The 13,795-nt window shown below is 41.5% G+C and overlaps 1 protein-coding gene across 1 annotated transcript in view; it reads left to right on the top strand.

Annotated features, from left to right (window-relative positions):
- LOC126355283 (arylsulfatase B-like) overlaps positions 1 to 8,476 on the top strand; it is a 335,302-nt gene extending 326,826 nt beyond the window's left edge. Inside the window, exon 10 of the mRNA XM_050005571.1 lies at positions 8,174 to 8,476. Coding sequence (XP_049861528.1) covers positions 8,174 to 8,476 — 303 coding nt within the window. The remainder of the gene's footprint in view (positions 1 to 8,173) is intronic.
- The last annotated feature ends 5,319 nt before the right edge of the window (positions 8,477 to 13,795 follow it).

Here is a 13,795-nt window from a genome sequence, read left to right as displayed (position 1 = left end):
ACATTCTCGGCACCAAATGCTATTTTACAGAGCTAGTACCTAATTCATCTACTTCAGTCATGTTAGACTCTTTGGCAGACACTGCAATATATCCAGTACTGTACTTATAATTTACTCACAAAACACTCACCTTTCTTGCGCCCTCCATATGCTTTTTAGAATTGTTAATGTTTGTCGTTTCTGTGCAGACACTGTCGATCGTGACCGCTCGCCATTCACTGTTGCCCTCCCGCATGTCTCTCCTTTCTCCCCCTTCGCGACAATCCCCTGACATACCGTATCTCCACCTGCACTTCACACTCTGACCACGTGGAGACCGCGAAAAAGGCTACAGTAGTAAAACATCCCTTTCTTACATGATAAACGTACGAGCACAATACATTTCTGCACGAATAACTCTGGCATAGTAATGTTTCAAACAAAAAAAATTTAATCACAGGGGGGAACTGAATTCAAGGCAAAATCAAACATTAATTTACGCCTCGAAAAAACTAATAAAATGTTAATTCAACGCGAGGTGATGGCTGATGTGGCCGATGTTGCGGTCACATTACTTATATAGGCACTGTGAATAGCAGTTCGACATCAGTGAGGGACTTTTGTGTAAGAGTTGAGTCCGATAATACGAATAACAGTAACAAGTGGCGCAGTCAGTTTCCGTCTTATATTTTAGTATAGAAATGTTGGAACACCCTGTACAAGTACGTAATATATGTTTATACTTATGCAATGTAAACGTATTTTAATTAGCAGACGACCCACGAGTGTAATGAGTGAGACTTCATTCAGTGCGTTGGTATTACGCATCGTTAATCCTCCAGAAGCTTGATCATTAGGAGGCAAACTGGCAGTGGTAGGAAACAGCGAGGTTAACGAGCAATTGTGCCGTCGGCTGCTTTGCATGCAGACGCTCGCCTCGCAGCCACGTCACTTTGCGTACTTACGTAAGCGCGATGCCATCTGTAAAGTGCCGCGATCGTATCTGCACGCGCTCTCCTAACGGCAGCCTCAGGGATCTCCTGGCAGCTGTTTCCGGGGGAAACGTTTTGTTACCTGGACGGGGCGCGCTTTACACTCCGCGTGGCTTACGTCACAAGAAATGCTGGTTTTTCATGGTTTCAAATCTACGGGTTTCTCTCATTCGGAAAAACTAAATCAACCGCTGACGATAAGTGTACACAAACGCTACAAGACTTTATTGGTCACAATCATAAACATAACTCGTGGAGATTTTTAGAATAAATTTATTTTATTTCACGTGTATGGTTACAGACCTGTAGCTCTTCAGACTACGGGTATGGGCCAGCAGTGACCATCTGCAGACCTCAAGTTTTGATTTTATCCATATTGGATGAGAGGTCGTGGTTGTGAATGTCAATGTTAAAAATATATCGGCTGAACCACTTGTTTATGGTGTAAAACACTAAGATTGACGCGTTTCGGAACTCAAGCTTCCATCATCAGAACAATAAAAAGTAAAAAATCTGTTAAAACTCGCCGGAATGGAACATCCACCAAGGTGCATCTCCACATAGTCGTCAAAATATAAAAAAAACTCTAAAATTGTGCCACCTTTGGTGTTCAACATCTAACCACATGGCTCTTTCATCTATCTTCGTAAACCGCCCGTGAGTCTTCGTTGTTACCACACACCACGTAGCCAAACGCGATACTGAAATGCGAGTGAGCTCACGCGCAAGTAAACAAGGAAGTCACAGATGTCTATAGCCACAAGGTGGGTATGAAAGCAAGCCTGAAGATTAATTTCAATAACACCAAAGAAATGTACAATCGGTGTCCTCGTAGGAAAACAGTAATTGGTACACCAATAACGGAGTAGTAAAGATTCATGCTTAGGCCATAGACACAGCTGAAGAATTAATATACTTAGGGCAAATGAAAACGATAAGCGGATGAGTGCTTTAACAAATAAATTTAGCGTAAAAACAGCTAGGGCTTCATATGGGAAACTGAACGCTGTGTTCGTTTGTAAATTCCCAACCTGTATCCAACGGCATGTCTATAACCTACGTACTACCAATACTGTACTGACTTACTAATGTAAGCGAAACTTGAACGTTAAATTCGCAGACAGTTCAAAAATTGAGGCTAACGAAGAATGGAGAGCTGCATGCTGGCCACAACAAGAAAGGGCAGAAAAACAAACGAACGGATCAGTCAAAATCAGGAAGCTGATGACGTAATAGAGCTTGCTCTAACATTCCTTTCCCTGTATTTTTGCTGATTCTTAACTGAAACAGTTTTCCTTGCGGCTATTGGGCGTGGGTAAGGCGAGACTCTTAGAGAAAATAAGCTCAGCGTAAATCCCGTCAGTGTTGTCCAAAAGAAAACGTGTCTTTTCTTTACGAATGTTGAAGTTTTCTCCGAATTAAACTAAAAGGTTGCTTTTAAAGGATAACATTTCATAACGTACTGAAGCGACAAAAATCATAGGCCACACCTAATATCGCGTCAGACCTCTTTTGTCCCGGTATAGTGCAGAAGTCGACATGGCATGTACTCAACAAGTCGTTAGAAGTCTTACAGAAATACTGATTTATGCTGCCTTTATAGGCTGACCCCGCCAGGAATCGAACCCGCGACCTAGTAGGCGGGAAGCGAGAACACTAGCGCAAGACCACGAGCCGCGGACTTATGGGTGTACGGTACCGCGTCGTAATGTATAAAACTACTGCTGCTGGAAAACAAAAAATTTCGCCCACTGTTGCAGCGGACTTCTTGTGGGTCGTTTTATACATTATGACGCGATGTGATACCCAGAAAACTATTATGTCGACATGACTTTTGTCACCTCTGTGTACGTTTTTAGGTAATTGAATTTGTGTATAGGAATAGCTAGACGCGACCAAGATCACACTAACATTTAAATTCAGTTCCACTTTCACATCGAAATTTGTCTTTGTTGTTTTGCTATTCACGTTAAAGAATCACAATATTTGGTTCATTGCGGCCTAAAGTATATTACAGCGTGGGCCTAAAGTCCTTCTCTGACTTCCAAAAATTATTTCTAACGAACTACAGCTACGCGATTTGTTGTAAGTGATAGGGTTACTCACAAAGCTTTTCATGTATGTATAACGTTCTTTTTCGCTGCTTGTAAAACGTCTAGTTGACGCTCAGTCTCCTTTTACGTCTCTGCGAACATCTCTTCAGTCACCGACGCAGCAGCGGTTACAAGGATTTCTACCATGGGTGATGTTTTACTAAATGGTGAACCGCAGCGCGGACGGTTCGTCAATTCTTGGATGAAATGTTTCCGGACTGATGGAACAGTGAAGACGGACCAACATCACGAAGATTACACTGACCACACGTACCCAAAATTCACTTTCTTTTAGGGCCACGTTGAGGATAAAGTGTACAGTTCAGCAATTTCCGGTGGTCAAAATCTTAAGGTACGAATGCTGTAGAGGTGGTGACAGAACGGATGTGAGCAAAGACAAGAAGAGTAGTCAAAAGGAAGAAAAGGAGATTAATACTTAACGTTCCATTGACATCGAAGTCATTAGAGGCACAGCACAAGCCCAGCATGCCTTAGACAACAGTGTAAAGGTTGATACCGAGTTCCTTGACTTCGGTGGAAGGAGGAAAGAAGAAGAAAGAAAGAAGAAGAAAGAAAGAAGAAAAAAAGAAAAAAAAAGAAAAAAGAAAAAAAGAAAAAAAGAAAAAAGAAAAAAGAAAAAAAGAAAAAAAGAAAAAAAGAAAAAAAGAAAAAAAGAAAAAAGAAAAAAAGAAAAAAGAAAAAAAGGAAAAAAGAAAAAAAGGAAAAAAGAAAAAAAGAAAAAAAGAAAAAAAGAAAAAAGAAAAAAGAAAAAAGAAAAAAGAAAAAAGAAAAAAGAAAAAAAGAAAAAAAGGAAAAAAGAAAAAAAGGAAAAAAGAAAAAAAGGAAAAAAGAAAAAAAGGAAAAAAGAAAAAAGGAAAAAAAGGAAAAAAAGGGAAAAAAAGAAAAAAAGAAAAAAGAAAAAAAAGCTTACGGAGTATCTGACCAAATTTACAATGGACTTCCTTACAGATAGAACTCATTATGTCACTCTTAACGGAACGAAATCAACGGATGTGAAGGTAATTTCCCGAGCACGCTAAGAAAATGTGACAGCAGCGTTACTGTATACACATTACATAAATGATCAAATAGAAAGCGTCGGAAGCTCCCTAAGACAGTTCACAGATGACAGTGTTATGTATAAACAAGTTGCAACACCAGAACACGGTATCTGCAGAGGATAGGTGGATGGTATATGCTCTGGTAGTTGACCGCTAACCTCCTGTGTGGTCCAGTGGACAGGTTGTGGGGGGGGCTTTGATTGCATGTCTGTTGCATTATTTTGCGAGCGGTTCTGTGGGCTGCACAATGCGTTATTTGGACAGTTTGCAAGTTCGTGACCTCACATCATTGTTCTGCCTTATTCAGGAGGAGTTTGCATGTCTGTACTGAAATTATTTCGATAAGTTAGGGGTTGTTTGCGTGTCTGCACAGCGTTATTTAGGAGTAGGTTACAGGTCTGTGGGCTGTGTGGCGTTGCCCCAAGCATGTTTTTTGTATCAGTGTGATAAATATACTCCATTCCTACACAAATTGTTCGAAAATAAATGTACACTTCTTATATTCTCTCCAGCAGCTCGGCGTAGGCTGAGTAATTTTCACACCATGTTGTCCCTCCGGACCACCATCTGGGATTACATGACAAGGGATGACAGCACCCTCTGGTGACAGTATTGTGTACTAGGTCATTTGGAGTCTAGGTCCGATGGTCGAGACATTGCTTGCAAAATAGAAACTTATGTCCACCACAGGCAGAGTAGTTTTCCCACCATTTACCCCCACCATCTTGGAATACGTCACAAAACGTGCAACAGCGGTCTATGGTGGTTTTACTGTGTACGAGGTCTAGACCTCGTAGTGAACACTGTTTGCCACCATGTTGGATAACGGTATTTGCATCATCAGCTGACGTCATGGTTACCATTTTGACTTACGTCACAGAACGGATGGCAGCACACTCTAGTGGTGGTACTGTGTACTAGGTCAGTGTGGACCTCCTGGTGAACACACTGGATGGTGGTGGTGCTGCCTCGAATTATTTAAATAAAGATCGGTGCATGATTTCGACAGATGACGATTAGCTAGCATGTTTGCAGAGTCTTTTAGATAAATTATTATTTTGACAGTTTAAGAGTTGTTTGGCTCTCTGGACGTAAATATATTGCATTATTTACGAGTGGTTTGCATGTCTGTAGACTGTGCAAAGCATTATTTTGACAGCTGAATTAGCAAGTGCGTGTATAGGGCATTATACATAAGTTATTGAGGAGTAGTTTGCAGGTCTGTATGCTGTGTGGCATGTCAGAGCGTGTATTCTGTATCACTGATGAATATACAGCATCCTCAAATAAATTGTTCCAAAAGAAATAAGGTACACTCCTTCCTCTTTCCGTCAGCTCAGTGCAATCTGTCAGTCCTTTTCCCATGAATCCCTAGGAGGGGGTGGCGGTTGCGTGACCTAGGTTAGGGGAGGTAACCGTTCTTTCACGCCATTTTCTTAGCATAGTAGAGATATGTGAATTGACATTTCTTTACCACCTAAACTTGGCGTCGGTTCCTAGGTGGAGGAGGCTGTCAGATGACTTAGGTTAGTAGAGATAACCTTGGTGTGATGCATTATCCTGTTGGAATTTGAACTTCCCACAATTTCTGTTGGGAGGGGAGGGCTGCGTGGTCCTTTCCCACCAAAAGCCGCCATATTGGATAACGGTACTTGTGGAATCAGCTGACTTCATGGCTGCCGTCTAGGATGACATGATCGCCGCCATACAGGGTACAACCGGCCTGGTGCCAATACTCCCAGAGGGTATTTTTCTTTATGATAAAAGGAATATTTCTAAGGTCTCTTGTAGGAAATTTCATGCCCTATGTGGTGTTGAGGTATTCGTTGATAACAAGGGTATAAATCGATTTGTAGTGGGTGGAAGGTGGCGTTTTTTACCTTCTTGCAGAAGCGCGGAAAAATCACTTTTTCAGCGCGTCCTAGCGCCGATACCACTCTTCAGAAAATCAGTCCTAACTATTGCATTTTGTGGGACATTTTATCTCCTTTAATGTTGTATCACCTTCAACCATAGCGTAATTTCTTAGGTGTAAGGGAAAAACCAAAAAGTGAAAACATTTTAGGTTTCTTTGCGTTGGTCGTTGTCAAGCCAACGTGCTACATCGCAGCAAACATCAAATTGGCATTTAGCACTCCTGAAACGATATGCAGCCGTCGAGAAACAAACTTCCGCAGTTATGATACGAGAAAACTACTATTTCACTGGCCTGCATAGTGAACAACACATGAGCCAAGGAAAATGGTACACCTGCCTAATATCGCGGAGGGCCCCTGCGAGCATGCAGAACTGGCACAACACGACGTGGCGTGGACTCAACTACTGTCTGCAGGTCTGTTCATAAATCCGTAACAGTACGGTGGGGGAGGGGGGGGTGGAGTTATCTTCTGAACAGCATGTTGGAAGGCAGCCCAGATATGCTAAATAATGTTCATATATGGGAAGTTTCGTAGTTAGTGCGAGTGTTTTAACTCATAAGACTGTTCCTGGAGCCACTCTATAGCAAATCTGGACGTGTGGGGCTGTCGCATATTCTTGATTTAATTGCCACATCACTCGAACTGCAAACGCGCTACGCCGTTACCCTGCAGACATGCAGGGTCCATTGATTCACGATGTTGTCTCCACACCCGCACGCGTCCATACGCTTGATACAATTTGAAACGAGACTCGTCCTACCAGCAACACGTTTCGACTCATCAATAGTCCAATGTTGGTGCTGACGGGCTCAGGCGAGGCGTAAGGATTTATTTCGTGGATTCATCAAGGGTACACGAGTGGGCCTCCCTCGAATGGTTAGCTCGCTGACAATTGTTGAAGGCTCAGTATTGAAATCTGCAGCAATTTGCGGAAGGGTTTGTCTCGTTCTCGCAGGATATTTTTCCTTCTGCGGCGATGTCGGAGATGTTACGTTTTGACGGATTCCTGATATTCACGGTACTCTCTTGAAATGGTCGTACGCGAAAATTCCGACTTCATCGCTACCTCGGAGATTCTTTGTCCCATCGCTCAAGGGTCGACTATAACACAACGTTTAAAAAATGGCTCTAAGCAATATGGGGGTTAACATCTGAGGCCATCAGTCCCCTAGACTTACAACTACTTAAACCTAACTAACGTAAGGACATCACACACAATCATGCTCTAGGCAGGATTCGAACCTGTGACTGTAGTAGCAGCGCAGTTCCAGACTGAAGCGCCTGGAACTGCTCGGCCACACCGGCCTGCACATCACGTTCAAAGTCATTTCAATCTAGATAACCTGCCATTGTAGCAGCAGCGCCAGATTTATCAACAGCGCCAGATTTATCAAAAGCGCCAGATTTATCAACAGCGCCAGACGCTTGTCTTACATAGCCGTTGGCGATCGCAGTGCCAAATTCTACCTGTTTTCATATCTCTATATTTGAATACGCGTGGCTATGCCAGTTTCTTTGGCGCTTCGGTGTATTTGAGCTTCATGCATCTCATTCTTTACGACATCTTATCTACTATACTATCTGTGTTACAGTGAATTTTGTAGATGCATTTAGCAGCATGTTCGGATACTGTCAGCGAAATTTATTGCTAATGGGGTAGCATAGGGTTAATAAATTTAAACGTCATGCTCGATGCTGCAGTTTTTCCACACATTTCCTTTTTCAAAACGTATGTCCAGAACTCTCATCGGTAGATTGTTCTCACCAACAGCTATTATTACCTAACAGTAAGAAGTATGTGTATCAAGTTTGGTTGAAAACGGTCCAGTGGTTTGAAAGACATGGGACACACACACCCACACCCACACCCAAGTTTAGTAATATTTATAAATTCCTCATATTACACAGTTACTGCTCCCTCCTCGTTTCTTCTCTTCTTGTGTGTAAAAACCTGGAAAGTGGTGTACTGCGACCTGTTTATTACCATTTGATGTCATTGTCCCATCACTTTCCCTAATATCTTTGATGAGTTTGCTTTTTACAACGTTTGTGTATGTTCCTCCTGCGTTAACATGTTCATTATCACTGCACCACAAGATACCGCTACACCAACTACATGACTTTGGTAGGTGACTGAGGAGACTGTGGCGGCCGCTCGCAGCGCCGCCCTGGTGGAGTGCCCGGGTGACGGCGGACAGGCAGTCGAGTGCGAGCCGCTGGTGGAGCCGTGCCTGTTCGACGTGGAGGCGGACCCCTGCGAGCAGCGCAACCTGTACAGGGGTCCGGATGGCCGCTTCGGCCCCCGCTTCGAGGAGGTGCTGGACCTCTACAGGCGGACGGCCCGGCAGCCGCTCAACGTCGACGCCGACGATAATGCAGACCCTGCGCGCTGGAACAACACGTGGACTACCTGGGGGGACTACTTCCTCTGAGCGACAGTACCACCTGGGTCCCCTTCAGCTCTGTTGGGATTCGTGTGGGGACGATCGCATCTGTGGCTGTGCTGCTGGACACACGCCCATTGTTTTCTGTGTCATTTATGTGCATTCTGGGTACAGCTTTGCTTCTTTTTTTTTTTTTTTTTTTTTAAAGGACATCGAAGTAACACATTCTTCTCTCGTATCTGCTTTTGTGCCCACTCTAGTACTGCCTCTTGAACTACAACCTCTCGAATACTTTGGGAATCACCGTCTTGGAAACTAGTTCTGAACCCACGTCTGAATTCCCGTCTTGACCCCTCCTTTGAACCTGAGCCTTCAACTCCTCTCTTGCTTGTACCCTCTCTTGAACCATCCCTTGAACACTGTCATGAATCTCATTATGTACACCCTCTTGCATCCTCTCTCCAGCACCTCTCTTGACGCCCTGTGTCAAAATCATGTTACATACCCCTATTGTATCATTTCTTGTATGTTCTCTTATGCAGTCTCTTGCATACTTTCATGAACCTATCTCTTGAAGCCAATATTGAACTTCTTCATGAACCTTCTTATAGAAGAACTTTCTTGGAGTTCCTGTTGATTAAAATGGTACCACTTTATTTACTAGTGTATTTAGAATATATCTTTACTTAGTTTTACTTCCAATTACAGATATTCTGTGAGCCTGGCATGGGGCTATTTTGAGCGTCATAGTGTTCTATTTTATACTCAAGCACTAGAAACCTCCTACACTGTGTCTTGAAGGCCGCTCTTGAAACCAACCTTGAAGTTCCTTGTGAATCTCGTTATGGGCCTCCTCTTGAAGTTCCTGTTGAATACACTATAACGGTATATCATATATTTGTGTGTTTAGAACACAACCTTCTTATTTTACTGCCAATTATAGTTATTCTGGGGGCCTGATGTGGAACTATTGGGTGTCATGGTGTTCTATTTTACACTCAAGCACCCAAAAATGGGATTATAATTCTGAACTTGGAGACTAAAATCACTTTTTCAATAGCTATATGAGGATAAATGCCAAAAAATAGTTACTGTTTCTGAAGACTACATCAAACTTTGTCACATCGGTAATAATGGCAAACAGATTTTAGAAAACTCTGTGCGATGAGCTTAATATTGCACATAAATTAAATTTTTCTGTCGACAATTTTAAGTTTCAACTTTAGCGATCCAAACTATAAAATGACTATCTATATCTTCTGTCACTCACTATCATTTACCAAAGGTGCAGGGAAAATCTGAGCTCCTTGCAGAGCAGGCGTCTTAAGGTGCCCAAATAATAATAATAATAATAATAATAATAATAATAATAATAATAATAATAATAATAATATCCATTTCTAAAAATCCTCTTTGTGAACCCCACTGCGAGACGTGTAGTTGACCAATTGTCCAGGCAAAATCTATGCTTCTTGTAAACCAGGCATCCTCTCATACTCGAGTAGTTTTATCTGTTTCTAAATACCTTCTTTGTGAACCACGCTCCGAAACCTGTAGAGGTATTTCGCAGTGGCCAGAACTGTTAAAAACTCTCAGACTTTCCTTTTGTAAAATAAAATAATAGTTTTCGAGAGTGAAACCTTCTACTCTATGAAGAAAGACCTACGTTAATCCCCCTCCAATTTCGAGTCTTGACAGAGTGCATGTATACCAAATCGTGTGGTACAGCATTAGTGGGTAGTCCTTTTAAATGAAAACGTTTATTGATTTTCATTATTACTTACAGTTGTGTCTATGTGTAACTTATACCTCAGCTAATATACAGCTCTGTGTATTTATAGTCAATATAACTTTAAACAAACAAACGTTGTATATCTCAAGCACTGAATGGAATAACACATGTTCATACACTTAGAAGATCAAGGTGGATATACCATCCAAAACAACAAATGGATATTTTGTCAAATTTATGTTTCAGTCATCCCCTAACATGAACTCGAGCAAGGATATTCAGCAAACAAACAAGCACAGGCCAGCTTCAGGAAGTAAGAGACGACGTGAAATGGAAGAGGAGAAAGCTCAAGTCATTTGTATACAGATGCGTAGAGAATTCAGCAAAGAGCGATTAGGACACTTGTTGGGCCTGAGGAAGTGTGTCCAGAAACGTTATGTAGAGGGGAATAAGAACGTCAAGTCCGAAGTTAAATATAACCTTAGTAGCTGCATTTAGAGCACATGGTTGGCTAAAGTGTACCATCAGTTAAAAATAGTAAAATTGAAATTGCTCTATAGTCCCTTACACATAGATATTTATAGTTTGTTTTTTTGTTTCAAAATGCATAAAATGAACAGCACTATTTAAAAGCGGAAGCGAACATAAGCCAAGTGGGGGCCAACGATCAAATGTTACACCACAATACAAGAAGATACCTCCAACAAGATAATGGAAAAATGACAATTCGCGGCTGGGCGCGCTAACCACTGCAGAATAGAACCAAATCGGCAGTAACATCGGTATTTTTAAGTTTTGGCGAATGGGAGACATGCACACACAGTGTCTTCTCTATCAGAAGAAAGCATTCCATTCACTGTTACATACAGGAACATATAATTACGTGCAAATGCAAAGAAAGGGGGGGACACCAGTCCGTTGCTTATGCATCGCAAGCAAAATGAATTAAATTAATCACAGCCTCGAGACGAACTAAGTAATGCCAATACCTTTATCCACGCTACCAGAGGGTCAAGCGACCTATACTCCCTTACAGTGGAGCAGTAAAAAGTGCTGGAAGATGCTCTCACTCGAACGGTCGCCTCAGCGTTCAGTGGTGGAAGATGTTCTAAAGGCGGATTGCCAACCACGTTCCCGTACTGTAATAGCCCAGCTTCCGCCCCTGCCGCTGACTGCAAATCTCTGGTCCCAGCACTTCTCACGTACAATTTTAGGTTGGTAACGCTAGCCCACCGCTGTACGAACTCTAGACAGACTCTGCTGGAATCATCTTTAAAATACTCTCACCACCGCATTCGCAAATGCACACACATTTATTACACAGAGTGGGAAACAAACGGGCTGTGCAGAGGTGAGTAATCGAAATAGGTCCTCCCTTTTCCATGAATCACGTATAGCTACCACAGAGCGAAATATCAAGAGGAATAAACACTGCCAGTATTCTAAGACCCCAAATGAGCCTTCCATTCACGAAGTAGATCAAAAAAAATGCGTTTCATGTTCTTATATAGATGCGCAAACCCCACGTACATTGGCTTTCGGAGGTATTCATCCAACAGAGGTAAGATTCTAAAACCGATATTTTTAGAGAGCTGTACCAGTCTCTAAAAAAAGGAACCTTGTAGGATCACTTTGTCTGTCTCTCTGCCCGCTTGTTAAAAACAATTTTTCTCAGGAACAGGTATATCAACTTGAAATTTATGTCACATACTAAGGTCCATAGCACCTTGGCGGTATGAAGAAGGTAAGCTTGTAAGTCAACGAAATCAAAGGAAACGGCCATACATATTTTGACTCTCGAAAACACACTGATCAAAAACGTTAAGGTATTTCACATCGACCGAGAATCTTGCAATTTGGCAGTAAAGTAAGGTTTACAGTAAAACGAGAGGAAAAATCAGAAAATCGTTATTTTGTAATTGCATGACAAGCAAACATTTTTGTCACTTCTTATCAGACTGCCTATCTGTCCATCCATCTGCTAAGACCCATTTTCCGCAGTAATGGGTAGACATATCGAGCTGAAACCTAAGTCACATACTGTGGTCTATGGTCTTTTGGTGTCAAAGGTTAAGCTGTTAGAACACTGATCAAAAGATACAGCGATTTATGTAATATATTTGATTACCTATACGATGCTCCCCTTTGATATAGAATCGTGAAATTTGGCTAGGATCAAGGTTTCACAGTACAAGTAAAGGGAAAAAAAATCAGAAAATCGTTAATTTGTATTTATTTTAGACGAAAGGAATATTTCTTTTGTCATTGGTTATGCGACTTTAAACTTGAAATTAAGACACTCGTGACAGTCTTCGAATCCCAGGGATGGATATCTTGCCACTATCAGTGTCGATAACAGGCAAAAATCGTTATATCCCCGATTCCTGGAATGGATAAACTGTCTCTGTAGATAATTATATTTGCACGGAACTCTCAGTCCTACGCGCGCCTGGAAATTTTTTTATAGATTCGACGACGTGGATCTAATGGCTGGAAAATACAAATTTGCGTAAAACAAATTGTGTACATAATTCAAAGAATTATTAATCGATAATCTAACATTTTTCACGTAGATTAGTTTGTTATTAAAATGGAAAGTATATACATTAATATATGTAAAGTGTTTTTGAATAAGATGACTACGTTCTTACTGAATGATCTAAAATTACATTACAGTGTCATGAATTATAGGTTATCCAACAAGTTAGGAAATAAAACTGACAAAAGATTCACGAAAAATTCTGTAATTTGTCGTGTTTGGGGTTTAAAGCCATTAAACTTTGTAAAATGGTTCAAATGGCTCTGAGCACTATAGGACTTAACATCTGTAGTCATCAGTCCCCTAGAACTTAGAACTACTTAAACCTAACTACCCTAAGGACATCACACACATCCATGTCCGAGGCAGGATTCGAACCTGCGACCGTAGTAGTCGCGCGGTTCCGGACTGAGCGCCTGAACGCCTGAACCGCTAGACCACCGCGGCCGGCCATAAAACTTTGTAAAATGGTATGATAGCCGGCATGGACTGTAAAAGTTACTTGTTTATTAGAGTAAATGCACAAAATAGCTGCTTGCAATAAGTAGTCTTTATTTACGACAGACTGTTTAGGCCTTATTGCCACTTTAAAGTACGTCTAGATTGCTGAGACGTCCATATTACTATGGAACTATTACTATTTTTAGTAAGATGGTATATGACGTCAAGATGTTGAAAATAAAATGTTAATTACGATGTGACAGTAGTTCGACAGTTCCACCCTTGCGACGCTATATGTCTACAAGGGTTATGTGAAACGTACAGGGTCGCAATAGTGGAACGGTCAGGCTACTGTCACATCGTAACTAACATTTAATTTTCAACATCTTTACGTCATATATCATCTTATTAAAACAGTGATAGTTATAAGATAGTCCATTTTAGACGTAATATGGACGTTTCATCACTCTAGACGTACTTGAAAATGGCGATGAAGCCGAAAAATTCAGGAAAAGTGCAGCGAGCAGAAAACCCCTCTGTTCATTGCCTTTATCTACCTAAACAAGGCTTTCGAGACAGACAGCAGAGAAGGACAGTATGCAGTACTTTTGAAGATAGGGTGCACTCCAAAGCTCTTAAAGATGATCAAGGCGTT

The sequence above is a fragment of the Schistocerca gregaria genome, chromosome 3 (genome assembly GCF_023897955.1).
Source record: "Schistocerca gregaria isolate iqSchGreg1 chromosome 3, iqSchGreg1.2, whole genome shotgun sequence".
Classification (NCBI taxonomy): Eukaryota; Metazoa; Arthropoda; class Insecta; order Orthoptera; family Acrididae; genus Schistocerca; species Schistocerca gregaria.
The sequence above is the reverse complement of the archived record's forward strand: the minus strand, read 5'-3'. Positions and strand labels throughout refer to the sequence as shown.